At 49.7% G+C, this 24561-nt stretch overlaps 1 protein-coding gene across 2 annotated transcripts in view; it reads right to left on the bottom strand.

Moving 5' to 3' along the window:
- The window catches only part of LOC138813937 (chromatin assembly factor 1 subunit A-like), a 31926-nt gene that overhangs the window by 4804 nt on the left and 2561 nt on the right, over nucleotides 1-24561 (bottom strand). For both annotated transcript variants that reach the window (XM_070002531.1, XM_070002533.1), the window contains exons 2-12: nucleotides 24004-24054; nucleotides 21282-22144; nucleotides 9660-9716; nucleotides 7603-7805; nucleotides 6029-6089; nucleotides 5671-5739; nucleotides 3245-3477; nucleotides 2723-2891; nucleotides 2533-2613; nucleotides 2152-2244; nucleotides 535-790 (exon numbers count right to left, since the gene is read on the bottom strand). In XM_070002531.1, coding sequence (XP_069858632.1) covers nucleotides 535-790; nucleotides 2152-2244; nucleotides 2533-2613; nucleotides 2723-2891; nucleotides 3245-3477; nucleotides 5671-5739; nucleotides 6029-6089; nucleotides 7603-7805; nucleotides 9660-9716; nucleotides 21282-22144; nucleotides 24004-24054 — 2136 coding nt within the window. The remainder of the gene's footprint in view (nucleotides 1-534; nucleotides 791-2151; nucleotides 2245-2532; nucleotides 2614-2722; nucleotides 2892-3244; nucleotides 3478-5670; nucleotides 5740-6028; nucleotides 6090-7602; nucleotides 7806-9659; nucleotides 9717-21281; nucleotides 22145-24003; nucleotides 24055-24561) is intronic.

Here is a 24561-nt window from a genome sequence, read left to right as displayed (position 1 = left end):
AACATGCCCCAGCCTGGAGGCTGTGGGGTCACACAGCCAGGTTGGCCATGTGTGCCCAGCAGCCCCGGCCAGCACCGGCGAGCTGCCACAGGCACCTCAGCTGCCATCAACACCACCGTGGGCTCTTGCTCAGCCACTAGTTGCCGGGCACTCGAAAAGCTCAGAGGTGAGGCAGGGAGGTGTCACCCCCTCATTGTAGCAAGCACTCTGGTTGGTGGTGAAAACCACCAGGAACAAGACCGCACTAAGAGTGGGGTGTGGCATGGCCGGTCACCCCAACACTCCAGAGGCCCCGTGTGGGAGGATCCAAGTCTGAGGCCAGGTGGGCTGCAGAGCAAGACCTTGTCTCCTAAGACTGGGGTGCAGCTCAGTGGCAGTAGCCATGCTTATCAGTACAGCCAAGGCCCTGGGTTCCATCCTCAGGATATGAAACCAGCCCGGGAGTGGGATTTGCAGGGCCTACCCTCAGTGCTGTGGCCGGGTCAGCTCAGGTGAGCCTGCCCATCCACCCCAGACACCTGAGGCCTGACTCACTCTGCTGGTCTCTCTTCTCTCGCTTGGAAACCTTGGGTGTCCGCTCTTCCTCGGGGGGCGCGGTGTCCAGCAGGCACACCGTGAATTGCTGCAGCAGCTTCAGCTCAGCGCTCGCGCAAGCGCTGTCAGCGGCCCACACGCAGCCCACCTTGACGGGCTGCAGGACACGGAACCGCTTGCCCTTGGCCAGGTACTCGTCCCACTCCTTGGCCTTCAGCTTCTGCCGCACCTTGTGGTTCTCCGGGTCGGCGCATTCCTGCAGGTGGCAGACAAGTTTGTCCGGCATCCCCATTTCTAGACGGTCTGGTGTGCACCTGACCAGGTATTTCCATTCAAGCCCCTTCCTGCCTCTCTGGCTAATGCACCCCACCAAGCAAGGCCACCTTGGGACCACTCTTCAAGCAAGGGCCATCTAGGGCACAGCAGGACATTCTGACCTTTAAATCTGACCCCACGACGTTTTTTTTTTTTTTTTTGGTCACTCATGGGGCCTTACCTCTGGGCCTGGCAAGCACTCTACCACTGAGCCACCTTCCCAGCCTAACACCTCAGTCTTCCACTAATGTGAGGTTTCTTTATTTTGTTTTTTTTGTGCTAGGGTTTGAACTCAGGGCCTTGCACTTATTAGCATCTACAGATGCTCTGCCCATTTGAACCAGTTCCCCAGTCCTTTGTGTTTTAGTTGTTTCTCAGGTAAGAATTCAGGAAAGTAGAATTAGGGGCAAGTGATAGAGCACTAGTTTTGAGCAAAAGATCAGGGACATCGCCCAGTCCCTGAGTTCAAACCCCAGGATCAACACACAACACCAAAAAAGACACAGATACAAGCTCATATTTTTGCTTGGGCCAGGCGTGAGGAGATCCTTCTACCACTCCATCCAGAGTAGCTAGGATCATAGGTATGTACTACCATACCCAGCTTTGTTGAGTTCATTGAGATAGGATCTCACTAACTTTGGGGGGAGGGAGGGGCCTGATTTGGCCTCCAACTTCTGTCTTTCTGTCTCTGCCTCCTAACAAGCTGGGGTTAACCATTGGCTATGTCTGTTGTTGGTGAAACTCCCACTGGAGATAAACTATCCCATCACCCCAGAAGACTCCCTGGGTCCCACAGTGGTCTCACCACCCATTGCTTTCTAGTATCAGAGACACGGCTTTGAAAGTCATTGGGTGCAGCAACAAGGAGGCAACTGTCTTGTGGGTCTGGGAAGGTGGTTCAGTGGTAGTGCTTGCCTCGCATGCATGAGGCCTTGGGTTCAATTCCTCAGCACCACATGAGCAGAAAAAGCTGGAAGTGGTGCTGTGGCTCAAGTGGTAGAGTGCTAGCCTTGAGCTGGAGCTGAGGGGCAGCGCCCAGGCCCAGAGTTCAGGCCCCATGAGCAAAAAAAAGACTGAGGTGTATAGGTTGAAGTGCAGGTTGATGGCACCTAAGAATGTTGCGTTCCCCTCCCACCCCCCGCTTTCTGCACATACACCTCTTTGCTCAGAAGCTTCTACTAGGTGCATCCTGCCACTCTCCCGGGCTGCAGTGGGGATCAGGACCACTGTCAGGAGGTTAGAGGTCAGAGGCCAGAGCACCCGCTCCCAGGTCAGTACTCTGCCCTCTGCCATCCTCACCTCAGTCACACCCTCGTCTTCAGACAGGTACCCGTGGGGCACAAAAAAGCCATCATCCTCATCTTCATCTTCGCCCACTTCATCGTCATCATCCTTGAGAGGAAAGGAAGTAACTGAACATGTGTGGGAACGGCAAAGGGGGCTTCACCATGAACACACATCTGAGTGTGCTGGGCTGGGTGCGGCTCCCCGGAGGAGCTGCCCAGCGAGGCCCTGGGTTCCCAGCCAGAGCACAGAAGGAAAGGAAGGAAGCAGGTGCAGTCTGTGACACTGCCACAGGGCAGCAAGAATCCTATGGGGCCACAGGGTTGGGCAGAAGCAGACACGTGTAGCCTGGGGGTACAAGGAGAGTGGGAACCTGGGCTTGTGGCCCATCCTTACCCCTTCGCTGTGGGACAGGGACTCCCCGGGCTCCTCCTCCTCCCACTCATCATCACTGTCCACCTCATAGTCCAGGAGCTTCTGCAAAGAGTGGTGCAATGTGGGTTACAAAGGAAGGGTGAAGCCAGCACGTCCAAGGAACTGGAGTGTGAGGAAAGCTGGGCAAAGGAAGAGACCTGCAAGGGCTCACCTTGTCTTGGGCCCAGGGATCCCGTGGCCGAATGACTGCTGTCTTCTTATTCCACGTGCCCCAGTACGCTGGCCGGTGGTTCTCAGAGAACTGCAGGAGCTTCATTCGGCCAAACTTGCTTCGCTCAGGCACACCATCGACTTTGCTGCTCTCCACGATCATGACATCACTGAGGGCGAGCTGAGCTCAGGAATGTGCCTCCTCCGCCACCCACTCTGCCCTTGCTGCCCACTCTGCCCACAGGCTGCAGCAAGAGCTGGATGGATGGGGTGCCCTACACAGAAGCACCACTGTCCCCAAAGCATGGTGGGGGGCTTTTACATAAGGCACATAGCCAAGCTGTGAGGGTGCAGCATGAAGAACGGGGCCAGCAAGGAGAGGCAGGAAACCCCACGATTCATGAGCCAGAGTCTGGCAACAGCAGAGCAGAACCAGGATTGGGCCATGGGGGAGGTGTGGGGTGAGGGTTAGGGTCTCAGCTCCGCTCCCTGGGACTGACTCTCCTCTGGAAGAGGCTCTAACCTGCTGAACGAGTCAGAGTCCTCGTTGTGGCTGTGGGCTCGAGTGGGTCCCGACCTGAGGGGCTGGCGGCCTTTCAGCTCTTTCAGGAAGGAGAAGTCTCCGCTCTGCTGCTGGAGGAGCTGGTCTAACCGATCGCAGAGGTCCGGGTCGAAGGCAGCCCGGCACCGAGGGGCAAGGATCATGTGCTCTTTAATCTCAAAGGGGGCAAACTTCCCACAGTAGCCAGCCAGGGTCTGAAACACAAAGGCTGAGTGGGCATGAAGGGCCCGGACGCACCAGGAGAACCTGGCAGGGCACAGAGACATGGCCAGGCGTGGAGGTCAATAGCGATGGCTCCACTGGGCAGGCGCGTACACTCGTCAACCCAGCAGTCAGCAGTGAAAGCCGAAGCTCGGGAGTCCCGAGCTAGGCTGGACGGCACAGGAAGACGCTATGGATAAATTATTCCTCCATTTCTCCTGGCTGAGTGAATGTGCAGCAAAGACCTGAGCAGAGTGGTCAAGGTCAAATAGGATGATTATACATCAGGTCTCATTTCTCAGTCTCACCTCAGTGTTGGGGTGATCTGAACCCTTCTTTCTGACCCCATTAGCTGTGGTACCAAGCAATGGAAGACTGCTGGGGGACAAGAGGAAAGGCCACTGCTGGGATGTACACAGGCTCAGGAGAAAAGTAGACCTCATTGGCGGCGATACCCATAGAACGCCTGGGAAATGGTGGGGGCCAGGCACCCACAGAATGAGCGGATCTGAGCCCAGCACCAGCAGAGGTCTTCATGACAGAGGCCCTGGGACATGGTCAGCACAGTGGACAGGTGAGGGCCACGCCCCGGGTACCACACATTCTGGTGATACCAAGCCAAATGTCAAAACAAAAATTAAGTTTTGTTTTTTTTAAAAAGAAAATAGAAAAAATTAAGAGAATGTATTTACAACAACAGAACACAGCCAGTTGTTGTTAAAGAATAAAAACGGTGACATGAGAAACAAAACACTGGGCTGGGAAGGTGGCTTTGTGTAGAGTGCTTGCCTTGCATGCATGAGGCCCTGGGTTCGATCCCTTAGCACCACATAAGCAGAAAAAGCTGGCAGTGGTGCTGTAGCTCAAGTGGTAGAGTACTCGCCTTCAGCAAGACCCAGGACGGTGCAAGCCCTGGCCGTGGACACCACAAAGGATTAATGTCTAGACTGAGCCTCCCTGAAAGCACGTGCCACTGGATGCGGTGTAACAGGATGGTGAGACCTCAGCACCCCCTCCCCCCCTTTCCCTAGTTGTAAGGTGAGCTATTCTGCTCCACCATGATGGAAGCCAATGTAAACCTTTCTTTTGAGTTTCTCAGGCCAGCTGCTCCATGGCACGAGGAACTGAGTAGGAAGGTTCCTGGGACAGTGTACACCCTGGCCTGGGAGCCAACAGTTCTGCCCATGTGGGTGTCCTCTGCTGAGCAAGGTCACTTCTGGGTGAAGGAAAGGATGTGTGGGTGCATAGGTGGGTTTGGGCCACCGATAGTCCAAAACCATGCTCACAAATGTCAAAGAGGCTCATACCTATAATCCTAGCTACTCAGGAGACTGAGATCTGAGGATCATGGTTCAAAGCCAACCCAGGCAAGAAAGTCTGTGAGACCCTTATCTTTAATTAATAAGCAAACAGCCAGAAGCAAAGATGTGGCTCAAAAGTGGTAGAGTACCACAGTCTTTTTTTGGGGTGCGGGGGGTGGGGGAGTGGTGGTTGTGGGGCTTGAACTCTAGACCTAGGTGCTCTACCACTTGAACCACAGTGCCACTTCTGGTTTTCTGGTAGTTAACTGGAGATAGAGAATGCCACAGATTTTCCTGCCCAGGCTGGCTTTGAACTGTGATCCTCAGATCTTAGCCTTCTGAGTAGCTAGGAATATAGGCATGAGCCACTGGTGCCTGGCAAGCACCACAGTCTTGAGTGAAAAAGCTCAGTCAAGTGAAAAGACAACTGTGTCCAAGCACGTAGTTTTACACAAGAACCACAATGTTTCCAAGTTTATGTGAATGATCAAATGAACCAAGCACACGAAGTCCAAGTTGTAACAAGAGTGACTACAGACCCACCAAGTGGCCTGCATGTGAACAGCAGCCTGTGCGGATATCTATGAGCAGCAAAGGACCCATGGCCACCCTTGCACTGGAGGGGTGAGGGAAGCAGTGTCAGTTGGGAGGTGAGGGCTGCGAGGGTGGCCCCACGCTGGGATGGAGCTGGCCCCAGTGGTATCGCATTCTTAGGTAAGGCCAGGTGGTGGCTCTCACCCCTTCACCCCTGCATGGCCTGCCAAGGCGGCCTCTGAAAACAGCACATTCAAAAGGACCCCCTTTTCCTCTTTGGGACAAACGAGAAGACCAATAATTGAACCTCCAGATCGGGTGTGGGGGAAGGGAAAGGGGGAAGCTACGCACCTTGGGGGCCTGCGGAGTCTTTGGTTTCTGGAAGAATCTGGTGATTTCAGCCTTCTCAGCCTTGATGCGCTGGGACAGAGCAGAGGATGGGGAGACAGGAGCAGTTTTCGATCACAGTCTAATCCTCCAAAAGAGAACCCCAGGAGTGTGGACGAGCAACACATTGCCACTGGCTAGAGGGAGGCTGGTGGGATGCCAGCGCCATCCCACGGGCAGCCGGGGAGGTGTGATGGGCCAGCACTCGGCAGCTGCTGCGGATGTCCCCTGGTTCCCCAAGGCAGGATAGGGGGTGACAAAGAAGGTAAAAGCACCCTTTCGGGACAGCGGCTCTCGGGTGTGGGGGAGTGAGCCAATTTACCTTTTCTTCTTCTCGTAACCGTTTCTCCTCCTCTTTTTTCCTCTTCTCCTCAAGCTTAGCCCTATGAGAGAGCAAATGAGGTTTGAGCCACCCTTGGGCTGGGGTTCTGGTAGGAAGTGTTGGGTGTGCTGATTGGGACGCAGTGCTCTGTCTCCAGTGGCTAGAAGTTGGCTTGATGTCCACCTTCAAAGTATGTAATGAGTATAAACAAGGAAAAATGAAAATCAGAATTTGTTTTCTTTTGGTCGTGGGGCTTAAACTCTTGGCCTGGGCGCTATCCCTCAGCTCTTCAGCTGAAGGCAAGCACTCTACTGCTTGAGCCACAGCGGCACTTCCGGTTTTCTAGTGGTTTACAACTGGAGATAAGAGTCTCACGGACTTTCCTGTCTGGGCTTGCTTTGAACCAAGATCCTCAGATCTCAGTTTCCTGAGTAGGTAGGATTAAAGGTGTGAGCCACCAGCACCCAGCTACAATTAAATTTTGTGTTTTGTTTGATTTTGGTTGGTTGTAGGGCCTGAACTCTGGGCCTGGGCACTGTCTCTCAGCTCTTCAGCTCAAGGTTAGTGCTCTACCACTCGAGCCCCAACACCCACTGCAGCTTTTTCTGTAAATGTGGTGCTGAGGAATCGAACCCAGGGCCTCATGCATGCCACCTCCCAGCTAGAGTTAAATTTTGTGAGACAGGGTTTCACTACAGAGCACAGGCTGGGCTGGAACTGCAACCTTCCAGTCCTGGCCTTCTAAAATGCTGGGGTTACAGTTGTGCATCACTATACTCCCTCTCAGTATGAATTATTCTAGGGGAGGGACAATTGGGACTTCAACTCAGGGCCTTGTACTCTCACTTAGTTCTCTACCACTTGAGCCTTGCCTGCAGCTGGGCTTCTTGGTGGTTAAATAATGAGTCTTGTAGACTTTTCTGAGTAGGCTGGTCTTGAACAGAGATTCTCAAGAGTCCAACTTCCTAAGTAGATAGGATTATAAGAGTGAGTCCAGCAGTGTCTAGTTCAATATGAATTCTTTTTTTGTGTGTGTGTGCCAGTCCCAAGGCTTGAACTCAATGCCTGGGCGCTGTTCCTAAACTCCTTTTATTCGAGGCTAGCAATCTACCACTTGAGCCACAGCACCACCGGTGGCTTTTTCTGTGATTAATTGGAAATAAGTCTTACAGACTTCCCTGCTCTAGAGAGACTTCAAACCATAATCTTCAGAACTCAGCCTAAATAGCTAGGATTGCAGGTGTGAGCCACCAGTGCCTGGCTTCAATACAAAATTTTAATGGGAATTGGAACACAGCGAAATAAACAAGTCTCAACTAGCCAGAGAGCCACCAGCACAGACAATACCCACATTTGAAGGAAATCTGAAAAAGGGATCTGTAGAAGCTTGTCATGGGGACGGGAACAGGGGCAACATTAGCCCCAACTTACCCACCATTACCCCACCCAGCAGCCCATGAGGGCAAATGGACTGGAGGCCACTGTTTTGCCTTCTCAGTACAATAGCAAAGAGGTAAGGGTCAAGCCCAGTAGCTGGGGAGGCACGGTGGCCATGCTTGGCTTGGGGAACTCACTCCAGAGCTTCCTGTCTCTCTTTGCGCCTCTCTTCCTTGATCCGCTGCTTTTCTGCTTTCTCCTTCTCATCCTTCTCCCGTTTCTCACGCCGTTCCTTTTCTTTCAGCTCTTTTTCTTCTTCCTTCTTCTTCTTGGCTTCTTCCTTGGCCCGACGGGCCTCTTCCTTCAGCTTTTCCTTCTCTTCCTTCAACTGCTCTTTATCCTATGACACAAGTCAATACTGGCCTTGCACAAGCACCAGGGGCAGACCCAACACAGACAGATGGAGGGGAGCAAACTCTACAAGACTTTGGGCAAAGTCCAAAGGAGTGTAACCTGTGGCTAGTATGTGAAGCCCTGGGTGCACCCCCAGCTCCCCACCGTTGCAAGATATCCTTCACCCTTCCCATTTCTTTTGGTACCAGATTTTTAGGGTGTTTTTGTTGTTGTTTTGGGGTGGTAATGCTTGGGATTAAACTCAAGGCCTCCAGCTTGCTAGACAGGTGGCTCTGCCCCTTGTATTTTTTCTGTTATTTTTTTTTTCAAGATTTTTTTCAAGGCCTGTCTGTAATCCTGTTTTACTGCTGAAGTCTTACTAGGCATGTGCTACTACACCCACCCATTGGTTGAGATGGAGTCACGTTTTGCCCAGGCTGGCCTGTGATCCCTTCATCTCTACCAATGCAATGTACCATGGATTATAGGCACGTGCCACCTTGCCCAGATGCACTGGGGGCTTTATACTTCTTAGACAGGTGCTATTACTCCATGGAACTTCATCTCTAGTCCTTTTTGCTCTGGTGTATCTCGGAGATAGGGCTTATTTTTTGCCTGGACCAAGCTTGACTGTGATCCTACTTATGTTTTTCACTTAGCTGTGATGACAGGAGTTTACCACGGTTCTCAGCTACTGCTTAAGATAGGGTCTTGTGAACTTTTACCCAGGCTGGTCTCAAATGGATCCTGATTTCAACCCTAGGGGGGTTTGAACTCAGAACCTGGATGCTATCCTTAAGCTTTTTGCTCAAGGCTGATGCTCTACCACAAAAGCTACAGCTTTTTGGCGGTTAATTAGAGATAAGAGTGTCATGGTCATTTCTGCTCAAGCTGGCTTCAAACCACAATTGTTTGATCTTAGCTTCCTGAGTAACTGGGATCACAGGTGTGAGTCACCAGCACATGGCAAAATTTCTCTTTAAAACCGTTTCCTCAGCTCTGGAAAAAGTGAAGTCAAAGAGCCGCCTAAATGGCTGTACTGGCATCGTCTCATTAAAACGGCTTCTTTGATGTCTCTGAGGTGGGTGATTTTCATTTTATCACTTAGTTCCTGATGTGGCAGGGATGGGACATGAAACAAAACCTAGGTCCCAGGAGTTACCAAATCCTAAGTGTCAGGTGAGCTCACCTGCCTGCGCTGCTGATGTGTTTCTCACATGGCAGTGCCCCTCAGAACGGCACCCCATGAACTGACTACTCAGTTTGGGCATCTGGTGTGATACCACAGGCCCCATGTGTAAAATAACATTATAAATCTGCCCTGACAGACCTCTGGTCACTGTGTTGAGAAAGAGGGCTGGTCGATTGCTTTATCTTGCCAAAAATGTTGCAAGTCATTCCTGGACATGGAAGACACCCTAGGGCAGGGGGGGAGAGGGGACAGGCCTGAAGGATAATGAGGCACTGGGCTTAGCTGCAGGGCGGGAAGCTGCAAAGATGAACATCACACCACTGTAGCCATCTTGAGTCTTTTCCCCTCCTGGACACCCAACTCGGGAGTTGGCAGGTGAATACTCCAGCCCTTTCTGAGGCGATTTCAAATTAAGGGAAGCCAGGGCATTGAGGCAGTAGTAACAATACTATTGCTAATAATAAAAGCTTAGACAAGGCTCTGAGCTAAACCTGAGGGCTTGGCAAAGCAGAGGAGGCAACCCTGAAGCTGCGTGGCCCTGTTATATAGAACATGGCTGTGGCTGTGGCAAAGGGGAGATGGGCAGGGAGGGGCCAGGGACTCTGTTCCCTACAGAAAGAGAAGTACATGGAGTGTGCATGTGTGCGTGTGTGTGTGAACACGCCTTACTCTTTGTAGTCTCATCTTGTTCTTCTCTGTAGAGCCCTTGACGAATTTCTTGGTTATCTGAAATGAAAGACATTTATTTTTTTATTTCTTTGAACCATGAGCCTGAGCACTGTCCCTCAGCTCTTCAGCTCAAGGCTAGCACTCTACCACTTGAGCCACAGTGCCACTTCTGGTTTTCTGGTGGTTTATTGGAGGTAAGGGTTTCACAGCTTTTCCTGCTGGTCCCGAGTAGCTAGGTTGACAGGCATGAGCTACCTGTGCCCAGCTAAGACATCTATTTATTTATTTTTGTCCGGTTGTAGGGCCTGAACTCTCTCTCAGCTCTTCAGCTCAAGGCTAGCACTTTATCACAGAGCCACTTCTAGCTTTTTCTGCTTATGTGATACTGAAGAATTGAACCCAGGGCCTCATGCATGCAAGGCAAGCACTCTACCACTGAGCCACCTTCCCAGCCCTAAGACATTTATTTTTAGTATTTTTTTTTTTTGGGGGGGGTGTGTGTGTGTCAGTCGTGGGACTTGAACTCTGGGCTTGGGCCCTGTCCCTGTGCTCTTCAGCTCAAGGCGAGTGCTCTACTGCTTGAGCCACAGGGCCACTTCCCCCAAGACATTTATTTTTAACTGTGGATGGTTTCAGTCACTTTCTCCCCAGGGATTCGGGCTATAAGTCCTAGGGGAGAGGAAAGGTCTGGGAGGAGCTTGCTAAGAATGTCTCTGGCACCAGTGGTTCATACCTATTATCCCAGATACTCAGGAGACTGAGATCTGAGGATCATGGTTTGAAGCCAACCCAGGCAAGAAAGTTTATGAGACAATAAACCACACACAAAAAAAGCTAGAAGTAGAGCTGTGGTTCAAGGGGTAGAACACCAGCCTTGAGCAAAAGAAGCTTGGGGATAGTGCCCAGGCTGACTTCAAGCCCTAGGATCCACAGACAGACAGACAGACAGACAGACAGACAGACAGACAGACAGACAGACAGACAGACAGACAGACAGACAGACACACACACACACACACACACACACACACACACACACACACACACACACACACACACACACACACACAGCTCAGTCATGAGCACTTGCCTAGCATACTAAGACCCTGGATTCATTCCCCAAACAAAAAGAACACCTTTATAAAACAAGAAACATTACAGCCTTTCTCAGTAACTTGTTTGTCCATAGACAAACTCAAATGCCACAGTGGGGCCAGGGACTTGATAAATGTGCACATATATGCCCAGATAAGAGGGAATCTGGGAAGGCAGATAAAGAACGACAGAAGCTCAGTGCCAAGCCCTCCAGAAGCCAGGTCAGCTCAGGACTAAAAGCCAAGGGTCACAGGGCAGGGTGGGATTTGTAGCACTGGACCAACCTGCCTGCCTGGAGGCAACAGTGCTAGGACAGGAACCAGGGCCCTCAGCTGACCTTGCCATGTTCCTAGGAATAAGGGGTACCACAGGGTCAGTCATACAAGATGTATCTGGGGTGGGGCCCTGTGGTCTCTGGTCAACGTTGCCTACCACAACTTCACTTCTTTCCTTTCTTGGTGGTACTGGGGATGGAGCCCAGAGCCTTCTGTGGACTAGGCGAGTGTTTACCAGCCAGCTGTACCCAGCCCATTGTTTGCTTTTGAGAGTTTGGAGAGTGAGAAAAGCTCCCCTTTGCCAGGGGCAGAAAGCTGCTGCGAAGCTGTGTTTTGGGGCATAAGGGTCTCCAGGTTCTCCGCTGACTAGCTTTGAACCAGGCACAGGCTACAAGGACCTGGGGCTCCACAGGCTCCTGTCGCCTGAAGGGCTCAGGTGCAAAGACGCCCAGAGGAATTGACTGTTACCTAACTACCGTCCCAGCAAGTCTACACTCCTGACAGCCAAACTGCTTGGGTGAAGAACAATGAGGGAAAAGGTGAAAACTGAAAGAACAGAGCTCCCCATTCCCTTAGATGGAAAGAGGCTGTGAGAGAGGGGCTGGACCTGACTTGAGAAGGACGTGAGTTGCAAAAGGCCCTGTCTTGTGGAGGGGGATGAAGTTGCAGATGTTTTCATCTGGTGCCGAGCCCCCTTGGGGCTGGTCTTTAGCCCGAATGGAACTTCCAGATTACCACACCCCAAAGGCAGCCGTGAAGCCAAGCAGTTTTGGGACTTAGCCTTAGCTTTAGGGGAGGGGCCAGGCCTAGACATGAACAAGGCCCCCTGTGCTTCCCGCTCCCCCCCAAGAGTTGGCAAGAACACATCGTCACTGCTCCATCTCTGCTGGGGCGTGGTGACACCAATGCCAGCCCCAGGCAGTCTCAAATGCTGGCAAATGTTTGGGGAACCTGGACCGTAAGGTGCCTGCCAAGTCCCTGATGTAATGGCCATGGCTACATTGAAGGCCTTCTGGGCAGAATATGTACGCCCTTTCTGTTGCTGTGCTTTGTGCGGGACCCAGATGGCAATTTCCTAGAGGCCAGGTTTGCCCACACCTGCTGGGCATCAGCTGCCGTGCAAGGCCCTCCATGATGTCTCTGTTGCCTCTGCACCCAGGACTCACCATGGTCCAGGAGCCCTGGAGCTTTAGGCGGAGGAGGCGCCCAGGCTTCCCCATCACAGCATGGCTACCACTTCCCTGATGGTCACGTGACCTTGTCTAAGAAATAGTATCTGTCTGAAACAGGGCCCAGTTTTAGAGCTGGCTCCCAAACCAATGCGCAATCCACCTTAGCCAGCTGGAGCAGGGCCAAACAGCAACCATCTGCCCAGGGCCAGATCCAGGAGCCCAGGAAGAAGCTCACACGTAAGAGGCAGCCGCCCCAGGTGGGGTGGCAAGATGGGCTTCATGGTGCCAGGGCACTGAGATTCCTGCAGGCTGGCTCCGACTCTAACCCCAGGGTACCTCATTTCCAAGTCTAGGCAGGGAGCCGCAGGGGAGGGGGGAGGGGGGAATGGTTGCTAGGGCAGCCTCACTTGAGAGAACATAACAGTAGAGACTGGTCCAACCTTACTGGAGTGTGAGGGGGCAGAAATGAATGCATGTTTCTTTGAGGCAGGAGGAGCTTGCTCTTCTAACAGCCCACGTCAGCCTGCAGAAGGCAGGCACAACAATTGTCATGTTGTCAGGGGGAGCATGGGGACAACAGGACACCCACTAGCAAGCGAGCTGCAGGGCCTCCTGCCACATGAATGCTGCAGAGCAGTTAAAGCAGAAGCGTCCTTCACCCCCATCCCCCAACCCCACACCAAATGCTGGATACATTGAGTGAAGGAGAAACCTGCATCTAATTATGTCACATGCATAGAAACAAAAGAATACAATGTATACCCCAGGCCAAGATGCAGAAAACATTAGATTGTACTTTCAGGGGACACAGAAGGAGCCAAAGGGAGTTGTAATACTTTCATTACTTTATCTTTGAAATGGGGTTGTGCAGGGCTGGGAAGGTGGCTCAGTGGTAGAGCGCTTGCCTTGCATGCATGAGGCCCTGGGTTCGATTCCTCAGCACCACATAAGCAGAAAAAAAGTCGGAAGTGGCGCAGTGGCTCAAGTGGTAGGGTGCTAGCCTTGAGCTGAAGAGCTGAGGGACAGCACCCAGGCCCAGAGTTCAAGTCTCACGACCAACAAAAAGAGAAAGAAATGTGTCACTTAGTGTCTTAATCTCAAACTCCTGGACTCAAGGATCCTTCTCTGCTCTAAGCCTCTAGAGTGCTGAGGGATGGTGAGACTAGATATATACCACTATGCTTAGAACATTTAAAAAAAAATCAGCTGATATATTTATTTATACCAGTCCTTGGACTTGAACTCAGGGCTTAGGTGCTGACCTTCAACTTTTGTGCTCAAGGTTGGCACTCCTGGGCTGGGAAGGTGGCTCAGTGGGATGCAGGCATGAGGCCCTGGGTTCGATTCCTCAGCAAAAAGAAAAAAGCCAGAAGTGGCGCTGTGGTTCAAGTGGTAGAGAGCTAGCCTTGAGCTGAAAGGCTGAGGGACAGCGCCCAGGCCCAGAGTTCAGGCCCCACACCTGGACTCTCCCCCCCACAAAAAAAGGCTGGCACTCTTTCACTGAGCCACAGCTCCGCTTCTGGCTTTTTAGTGGTTAACTGGAGATAAGAGTCTCATGGATAGCTTTGATCTGCAACTCTCAAATCCCAGGCTCCCTGACTAGGTTGGATAATAGATGTGAGCCACTGGCACCCTGTTATTTATTGTTTTCGGGTGTACCAGTCCTAGGGCTTGAATTCAGGGCCTGGGTGCAGTCCCTTAATTTTTTCACTCAAGGCTGGCACTCTACCACTTGAGTCAAAGCTCCACTTTAGGCCTTTTGATGGTTAATGGGAGATATGAGTGTCCCAGACTTTTTTTTTTGCAGACTGGCTTTGAACTGTGATCCTTAGAGTTCAACCTCCTAAAGCAGCTAGGATTACTTAGTGTCTTAGAGCACTGCTCCAGGGTCCCTATAAGACAGCAAAACCCAAACAATGCTCATCCTGTCTTATTTAAAATGCCCTCAAGATGGGGCTGGGAAGGTGGCTCGCTTGCCTTGCATGCCTGAGGCTCTGGGTTTGATTCCTCAGCACCACATAAGCAAAAAGAAAAAAAGCCAGAAGTGGCGCTGTGGCTCAAGTGGTAGAGCGCTAGCTTTGAGCTGAAGAGCTGAGGGACAGCGCCCAGGCCCAGAGTGCAGGCCCCATGTCCGCCCCCCCCCCCCAAAAAAAAAGTGGTATGAATTAGAGCTCAAATTCTGAAATTATACCTGGAAAAAAATGGTAGAGTAACAACTTACATGTTTTTTCCTCCCTCGAGATGTGTGTGTGTGTGCGTGTCAGTACGATGTCCAGGCTAGCCTGACACATCTGGGTTTATATGCTCCTGCCTCAGCATCATATGACGCTGGAGGAAGCAGGATGTCCAGCCTTCTGTATAAACTCCTAACAGAAATCCTTCTAGCTTCTTGTATGTGATTCTTCTCCCAGTTTAGTCATCAAAACCACTGCTTTTCTGTATTGCACTGTCACTTTAAATACAGTACTTGACTTTTTTTTTTAAACTAATTTATTATGTAACTATTTTTTTTCCTCTGGGGCTTGAGCTCTGGGCCTGGGCACTGTCCTTCAGCATTTCAGCTCAAGGCTAGCGCTCTACCACTTGAGCCAGAGAGCTACATCCGTAACCAATTATTTTCAACATGTGAATACTTTGTATTCCCTCTGAAAAAAAATAAACAAAATGTCCTCATGTTTACATAGCATAGATTAGCTAACATGTGACCTCTCACAGACACCCAATTTGACTTTTGTACAGAATCCTACTGATGTAAATGCTGATACAATGTAGGCCCCATGCAGCATTGTAACACTGTAGGGAATGACCTAAGGGAATGTCTGTACATGTTTGTATTCAGGACACACTTTATTTGTGACCCAAGGTTGGCTGATTACAAACAGGTGGACCAATAGATAAGGGGGAAACAATAACTTCATTAAAACAAGCCCTCAGATCTGTGGGAAGGGATGGCAAGAAATGCTTTTTTTTGGGTGCCAGTCTTGGGGCTTAAACTAAGGCAAGGCCTAAACTTTTCTGCTCAAGGCTCGTACTCTTACCACTTGAGCCACAGCTCTACTTCTGGCTTTTTGGTGATTGATTAGAGATATGAGTCTTAAGGATTTTTCTGTCTGGGTTGGTTTCAAACTGCATTTCCTCAGATCTCAGCCTCCTGAGAGGCTAGGATTATAGGTGTGAGGTACAGGTATCTGGCATGGGACATGCTTTTTTTTTTTTTTTTTTTAATAAAACAAAACAAACCACAAAACTCCTATTTCCTTGTATTTTTGGGTCCGGTCGTGGGGCCTGAACTCCAGGCCTGGGCGCTGTCCCTCAGCTCTTCAGCTCAAGGCTAGCACCCTACCACTTAAGCCATAGCACCACTTCCGTTTTTTTTTTTTTTTTCCTGCTTATGTGGTGCTGAGGAAATGAACCCAGGACCTCATGCATGCAAGGCAAGTGCTCTACCACTGAACCACCTTCCTAGTACTCCTATTGCCTTGTAATACAAGAAAAAGTAAAGCAAGAGCACCAATAAGCACAAGGATGCTCAGTGAAAGAGGATATAAGCAAAGGAGGACCAGCCCTGTGAGTGTCACATCTTTCACCAATGTACACAGCCTACAATGTCCAACACATCCCTACCTAGGAAGAAGGCAGACAGGAGGAAAGTAGAGAATAAAAATGAAGTATTCCCCAAGGGGGATCCCATGGCTGGGAAAGATATTAAGAGTTAGGTGCCAACTATGATGTGGACAAACAAAAACTTCACTGCTAGGTCTGGTGGTGCACACATGTAATCCCAGCATTTGAGATGCAGAGGGAAGAAGACTGCAAGCGTGCAACCATCTGAACTACATAGAAAGACTGTCTTTAAAATAAAATAAAGACAATTGCTAGACACTGGTGATTCAGGCCTGTAATCCTAATTACCCAGGAAGTTAAGATCTGAGGATTGTGGTTCAATGCTAGCTCAGGTAGGAAAGTCAATGAGATTCTTCGCATGCATGCATGCGCACTCATGTACACACATACAAACACACAAGCCCACAAGTGCGCGCTCACACGCACACACACTCAATACCATTGGTCACACATATCCACAGGTTCCACAAGTTCAAATTTAATCATTGGTAGTTATAAATATTTGGGGGGAGAAATACTGTGTTTGTACTATTCAAACTTTGTTGTTTGTTGTTATTGTTGGTCATGGGGCTTGAACTGGGAGCCTGGGCACTGTCCCTGAGCTCTTTTACTCAAGGCTAGTGTGCTCTACCACTTGAGCCACAACGCCACTTCTGGTTTTCCAGTGGTTAATCAGAGATAAGAGTGTCATAGCCGGGCTGGGAAGGTGGCTCAGTGGTAGAGCGCTTGCCTTGCATGCCTGAGCCCCTGGGTATGATTCCTCAGCACCACCTAAGTAAAAAGAAAAACAAGCTGGAAGTGGCGCTGTGGCTCAAGTGGTAGAGCGCTAGCCTTGAGCTGAAGAGCTGAGGGACAGCACCCAGGCCCAGAGTTCAGGCTCCACGACCGGACCCAAAAAAAAAAAAAAGAGTGTCATAGCCTTTCCAGCCTCAGCTGGCTTTGAACTGCGATCCTTAGATCTTAGTGCCTCCTGAGTAGCCAGAATTGTAGGCGTGAGCCACCAGCACCTGCCATACAAACTTTTTCCTGTCATAATTCCCTAGGCCACTTATCTAAGGACTTACACAGCAGTCACACTGCACTGGATATTGTGTCTCAAAAAAGGATTTAAATGCTCAGGAGCACGCACGTGGGCCCCATGGAACTACTACTGTACCATATTATATAAAGGACTTGTACACCTGTGGTTTCAAAATCTAGGATACTGCAAGATGACTGCATCTTAAGAGGTGTGTGTGTGATTGAACATGACCAGAGGCTCTCCTGCTCTTGATTCCACATCATCCAGAAGCCTGGCAACTACTTCCTTCTTCCTTCTCATTCTTTGGGACACCCAACATCAGGGGGTAGAGCATCCACCCTTAGCAGCCAGGTCTACTGGGTGGCTGGTAGTTTCCTGCCAAGGCTCTCTGGGGTGCTGAAGCCACCTACAGTATTTGTAAGTTACTCAAAGAGTTGTGATAATATTGCCTTATAGGGCATTCTTAAATCTTCTTTGAGAATTTATTCATATTAAGGCATACCACCTTAAATGTAAGATTTCCTAAATTTAAAACATTTGGTGGCCGGGCGCCGGTGGCTCACGCCTGTAATCCTAGCTACTCAGGAGGCTGAGATCTGAGGATCACGGTTCAAAGCCAGCCCAGGTCGTGGGGCCTGAACTCTGGGCCTGGGCGCTGTCCCTCAGCTCTTCAGCTCAAGGCTAGCGCTCTACCACTTGAGCCACAGCACCACTTCCAGCTTGTTTTTCTTTTTACTTATGGGGTGCTGAGGAATCATACCCAGGGGCTCAGGCATGCAAGGCAAGCGCTCTACCACTGAGCCACCTTCCCAGCCCCTCTGTGAGATTCTTATCTCCAATAACCACTAGAAAACCGGAAGTGGTGCTGTGGCTCAAGTGGTAAAGTGCTAGCCTTGAGCTGAAGAGCTGAGGAACAGTGCCTAGGCCCAGAGTTCAGGCTCCAAGACTGACAAAAAAAAAAAAAAAAAAAAAATATATATATATATATATATATATTATATACCCCAGTCTGATGTATTTAAACTTCGTAAGTGCGCCGTGTGGTACAGCACATCTGTAATCCCAGCACCAGAAAGGATGAAGCAGGACTATTTTAGTGAGATCCTGTCTTAAGGAGGAAAAAAAGTGGGAGACCTCTGAAAAGAGAGCAAAGCAGAAGGGGAGGGGAGAAGAGGATTTTCTAGTCTTGACTGATAGTTTATAAATAAGCCCAGGAGGTAAAAAGATAGAAATCACTGAGAAAACTAAGTAGTCCTGAACAGATTAGAATTCACAAAACAATCAAGGTTGTTGGTTTATGATCTGATTAATCAGGAAAAGTACAGATTAAAAGACCCACCTCAAGGTCTGATGTTTACATACAGGTACCCCCCACCCCTGAACAAGGGCAGAGCAAAGGCTAAGTGGTAGACAGAACACTCCCTTCATATGCACAAATTCCTGGGATCAACTCCCCAAACTGCAAACCAAAATATACAAAACAAACTAAAGGTGAACAAACAGAACCTATAAAACCAAACAATATGCTTTAGGATTCTGGACTGCTCAAGTTTCACCCATGAGACCCTAAAGCCAAATGAGAGTTGATGTTCACCGCTGTGCTGGTCAGCTACCAACAAACTCTGAGCTTCGTTGACCCACCATCAAAAACATAAAATCGTCCAAAATCTGAGAATTTCTAGCAACCAAGATGATTGTACAAGTGGAAGATTCCACATTTGATCGTGACAGATCTCAGCCAAAGAGCAGGTGCGTGGGCATGTATAAAATTACCTTCAGGTGATGTTTACACAGTGTACAGGAGGCACTGGGGCGGACTAGTGAGCCCTGGCCTAGCAGATATGAGGACTTGGGCTCTAGAAGCATCTAGTGGCTCCATATGTGCTTAGCTGGGTGTTGGTGGCTGGCAAGTATATAGCTACTCAAGAAGCTGAGATCTGAGGATGGAGGTTTGCAGTCAGCTCTGCCAGGAAATTCTGTGAAACTCTTTACTTCCAATTAACTATCAAAAAGCCAGAAATGGTGTTGTACAAAGTGTTAGAACACTAATTTTTTTTTTTTTGGGGGGGGGGGGGGGGAGTCAGGTCGTGGGGCCTGAACTCTGGGCCTGGGCGCTGTCCCTCAGCTCTTCAGCTCAAGGACAGTGCTCTACCACTTGAGCCACAGCGCCACTTCTGGCTTTTTTCTTTTTGCTTAAGTGGTGCTGAAGAATTGAACCCAGGGCCTCACGCATGCAAGGCAAGCGCTCTACCACTGACCCACCTTCCCAGCCCCTAGAGCATTAATCTTGAGCCAAAAAAAATCTAAGGAATGGTGGGGTGCTGGTGGCTCATACCTGAGTCCTAGCTACTCAGGAGGCTGAGATCTGAGGATCACAGTTCAAAGCCAGGCTGGGAAGGAAAGTCTGTGAGACGCTTATCTCCGGTTAACCACTGAAAAGCAGAAGTGGTACCTGTGGCTCAAGTGGTAGAGTGCTCACCTTGAGCTGAGGAGCTCAGGGATAGCACCCAGGCCCAGAGTTCAAGCCCCATGACTGGGGTGTGTGTGTGTGGGGGGAGATGGAGGAGGGAATTAGCTAATGAATGGTGTCCAGGATCCCAGTTCAAGCTCTAGTACTAGTATGCCCACACCCATTCCCCAACATGTGTTTTGGCTTGAGATTATCTTCAAGATATTTCATTGTATACATACAAATATTCCAAAATCCTAAACACTTCTGGTCCCCGAGTATTTTGGCTAAGGGATCCTGGTAGAACGACAGAAACAATTTTATTGTTGCTTGGTTGTACAAGAGTTTTTTAAAAAAAAAATTCAAGGCTTTGTGCTTACTAGGCAGGTACTCTCCTGCTTGAAGCAACCATTCTGCCTCCTTTTGCTCTGGTTTCATTTGTTTGCATATATTAGCCATCCAAGGGCAAGGTGCTCCAGTTATTTTCTGAGATATGATCTATCTGGCTTTTTGTCTCGGCTGGCTTGAACTGTGTTCTATTTATACTTCCTGCTGTAGGTAGGATGACAGGTGCACTCCACCTTGCCCAGCCTTTTCTGTTGAGTTGAACGCTTTTGCTTGACCTGCAATCGCTGCCTCCTGAGGAGCATGAGCCTCCAGCATCTGGCTTTTTGGGCCAGGACCTTGCTGTGTCACTCAGGCTGGCAATTCTCCCATGATGGCTCCAGAATGCTGAGATTACACATGTGTACCACCACACCCAGCCAAAAGCACATCATTTAAATGTCAGCCTCCTTGGGTCTTTTACAATGGCTCCAGGTTTCTCATTCTATTGCTCCAGTCCCTCAGGGGAGGTTATGAGATGGTGGCCACGATACAAGGCCAATTACACAGTAGTCCCTTTTACCCTTCTGTGTTGTTGCTTCACCACGGACTCCCTAACCCATCTATATGGGGATGTGGGTAGGCACCGGGTGAAGTGAGGGTGACGGGGCCAGGCTGGCAGTTCTTATTCTCCCAAAGGGCTATGTTGGCAATCACTATTCATTAGGAGTCGATGAAGTTTACAGAATCCCTCCCTGAAGATATTCAGCCCCCTGTAGAATAACCAAGGCCCTCCCCATCACTCTACACACAACTGCATTTACAGTTCTTGTTGGTTTTTTGCCAGTCCTGGGGCTTGAACTCTGGGCCTGGGTACTGTCCCTGAGCTTCTCTTGCTCAAGGCTAGCACTCTACCATTTGAGCCACAGCATCACTTCCAGCTTTTTCTTATTATATGGTACTGAGGAATGGAACCAAGGATTTCATGCATGCTGGGCAAGCACTCTACCTCTAAGTCACATTCCCAGTCCTCAGTTCTTGCTTTTGTTTGTTTTTTTTTTTGGATCTGGTCGTGGGGCCTGAACTCTGGGCCTGGGCACTGTCCCTCAGCTCTTCAGCTCAAGGCTAGTGCACTACCACTTGAGCCACAGTGCCACTTCCGGCTTTTATCTTTTTGCTTATGTGGTGCTGAGGAATCAAACCCAGGGCCTCAGGCATGCAAGGCAAGTGCTCTACCACTGAGCCACCTTCCCAGCCCTCAGTTCTTGCTTTTGAAATGGGGTCTTGATGTGTAACTCAGGCTGACTCCTGACTAGAGCTCCTTCTGCTTTTACCTCCCAACTGCTGGAACTGTAGGTGTGCAACACCACATCTGGCTTACTTTATGGCATGTGATCTCAGAAAGACTTCTGGTATCTTACTCTTTGTGTGCCAGTAGTGGGGCTTGAACTCAGGGCCTCACACTCTTGCTTGGCCTCTTCATTCAAGTCAGGAGCTCTACCATTTGAGCCACACTCCAACTTCCTCAGAAAGACATCTGTGTTGTTACAAAGTCATCCCTCTGTGGCTCTGCTGTGTGCACTGACCATGTGAGCGACCTGGTTAGAAAGGAAGGTACCGAGACCTATCAGTGTGTGAGTGGATGTTCTGTGGGATACTTACTCTGCAGGTGGACGGTGTGGAAGGACTGGTCCTGATGCCATGTTGTTTCTCAGGAGCGACCGGGCCCTCGGGAGAGCTGGTGGGAGAGGACGAGCTCAGAGATGAGTGACTGAGGACAGAGTCGTCTTCAGGGCAGGATTCCAACACATCACTCTCTGAGATTCTGCTCTTATCCAGGGGGGTAGTGGGAGGAGAGGTGGATGGAGGAGGTTTCAAAGCCAAGATGTCCTGTAAGATCACCAGGGGCATCTTCCCCTTGAACAGGATGCCCTTGGCCTCACTCCAGCCGTCTGACTCCTGCGGAGGGCACGGTGGCAGATCCTCTGTCAGCTTGGTTGAGCTCTGTAGTAAGACTTCCTGGGAGCTGCCTTTTCCCTCTAGGCCTCCTGGTCTAGCAGGCTCCTTTATTTTACAAGGACTGTCTGAAAGGGGCTTTTCAGGAAACACTGCCTCCTCACAAAGCGCGTTTACCTCTGATGGCCTCTGCTCATCTCTGCCTTCTCTGATCCCATTAACAGCCTCCTTGGGGAAGGAGGCTTCAGGAGGGAGTTTACTGTGATCCATGGCATTGTCTGTCGGGTCATTTGAATCCTCTGTCAGATCGATGATGACCACATTCTGGGCAATGCTGGTTTTGATTCTATTTCTTAAGAAGTTATCTAAAGGACCCTTCCCATTGACCAGTTTGGGTCTGAAGTCTAGGTCAGAAACCACATGACAGTCGCTCTCCAAGTTAACCAAGGAGCGTTCCAGATGGGGGACCTTGCCATCCACAGAAATGCTCTGAGGGTGTCTTAGGTCATCAGGCTCATCCTCGGCTTTCTCCTTGGGCACAAGATTCAGGCGTTTGAATGGCAGGCGGGCTGAATCCAACAGGGAAAAAAAAGACTTTTCAGTGAAAGTGTGAGAGAATAATTGAGTAATAATATTGAGTAATCTGTATGCTGGATATTACCCATTTTGTTGGGCTTTGGGGGAATTTTATTTTCCCCCACTCATTCTGGGGCTTGAACTCAGGGCTTGAGCCCTGTTCCTAAGCTCTTTTTGCTCAAGGCTAGTACTCTACCACTTGAGCCACAATGCCACTTCTCATTTTCAGGTGGTTAATTGGAGATAGGAGTCTCACAGATGTGCTGGGAAGGTGACTCAGTGGTAGAGTGCTTGCTTTGTGTGCATGAGGCCCTGGGTTCAATTCCTCAGACCCACATAAACAGAAAAAGCTACAAGTGGCACTGTGGCTCAAGCACTAGAGCGCTAGCCTTGAGCTGAAGAGCTGAGAGACAGCGCCGAGGCCGAGTTCAAGCCCAGGCAGAGTTCAAGCCCCACGACTGACCAAAAACAAAGCAAAACAAACAAACAAACAAACAAAAAACCAATCTCACAGACTTTCCTGCCCAGGCTTGCTTTGAACCATGATCCTGAGTAGCTAGGATTACAAGCATGAGCCACCAGTAACTGGCTGAGGATAAAGGTTTTGCAGCTTTGAAATGGAGCCATAGGAGACTGGGGGTGTGCTCAGCAGTATAGTGCTTTCTATGCTTCACCTCTAGTGCCCCTAAATACATTAAAACTACTACCATCTCCATCAACAACAATAAAACTTAACCAATTGTGGTTGTCTGTCCTGTATGAGGCTCTGTGTTCCATTCCCAGCACTGCAAATATATAAACTACAACAAATACAGATTTGCCTGGCACTGGTGGCCCATATCTGTAATTCTAACTCCTCAAATCTCTAATCAAAGCAGCAAAAAGCTAGAAGTGGAGCTCTGACTCAAGTGGTAGAGAACCAGCCTTGAGCAAAAAAGATCAGGGACAGTAGTACCCAGGCAGGGTTCAAGCTGTAGTATTAACACAAAGAAATTTTTGTTGGGGCTGGGAAGGTGGCTCAGTGATAGAGCACTTGCCTTGCATGCATGAGGCCCTGGTTTCGATTCCTCAGCACCACATAAGCAAAAAGAAAAAAAAGCCAGAAGTGGCGCTGTGGCTCAAGTGGTAGAGTGCTAGCCTTGAGCTGAAGAGCTGAGGGACAGTGCCCAGGCCCAGAGTTCAGGCCCACGACCGGACCCCCCCCCCCAAAAAAAATTTTTGTTTAGAACAAAATTACCTTCAGGTTAGATAGGGTACATATAAACAAATTTCACATTTAAAGTCAGGTTCTAGCTCTAAGGTACTGTATACACAAATAAATGCTAGCTGGGGCTGGGAAGGTGGCCTAGTGGTAGAGCGCTTGCCTTGTAAGCTCGAGGCCCTGGGTTCGATTCCTCAGCACCACATAAGCAAAAAAAAAGAAAAGAAAAGAAAAGAAAACAAAACAAAACAAAAAAAAAACAAATAAATGCTAGCTGGGCGCTGGTGGCTCACACCTGTAATCCTAGCTACTCAGGAGAATTGCGGTTCAAAGCCAGCCTGGGCAGGAAAGACCTTGAGACTCCTATCTCCAATAAACCACCAGAAAACCGGAAGTGGCGCTGTAGCTCAAGTGGTAGAGCGCTTGACTTGAGCTGAAGAGCTGAGAGCAGCGCCCAGGCCCAGAGTTCAAGCCCCATGACCAACAAAAAAAAAAAAAAAAAGCTAAATTTTTTAAGTGCTACAGAAGCACTCTGGCTGTCCCCTTCAAGCTCCCCCACCCCCACCCCAACCCCAATGCTTCTACTAAGAACTCCCACAGGAGAAAATAAATGAAGGGCATGAGTTAGGAACAACATGAGAGTTAAGTTACCTTGTATTAACTTCTTAACTGGAAAAGTTGGTCTGTCTTTGCAATCCATGGCTATAAATAAAGATGTGAAAGTTAAGTTACTAAGAGATAGAAATGTTACATAAAGGTCCAACTACCTGCCAGGATTCTTAGGTAGGAATGATTTTGCCACCTTTCCCTGTCCCAAGAAGAGTATCTGGCAATGTCTGCTGGTTTGGTTGTCATGATGGCAGGAGGCTCCAGGGACACTACTCATCTCCAGTTGGAAGAAGTAAACAGGTTAGCACCCCACCCCACAAAGAACTATTTGTCTCAAAAATGTTGATAGGGCCGGGCGCCGGTGGCTCACACCTGTAATCCTAGCTACTCAGGAGGCTGAGATCTGAGAATCGCGGTTCAAAGCCAGCCCGGGCAGGAAAGACCGTGAGACTCCTATCTCCAATAAACCACTAGAAAACCGGAAGTGGCGCTGTAGCTCAAGTGGTAGAGCATTTGCCTTGAGCTGAAGAGCTAAGGGACAGCGCCCAGGCCCAGAGTTCAAGCCCCATGACCGACAAAAAAAAAAATGTTGATAGGTTG

The sequence above is a fragment of the Dipodomys merriami genome, unplaced genomic scaffold, assembly GCF_024711535.1.
Source record: "Dipodomys merriami isolate MVZ:Mamm:240054 unplaced genomic scaffold, mDipMer1.0.p SCAF_6, whole genome shotgun sequence".
Lineage (NCBI taxonomy): Eukaryota > Metazoa > Chordata > Mammalia > Rodentia > Heteromyidae > Dipodomys > Dipodomys merriami.
This window is presented reverse-complemented; position numbering and strand designations above follow the sequence as displayed.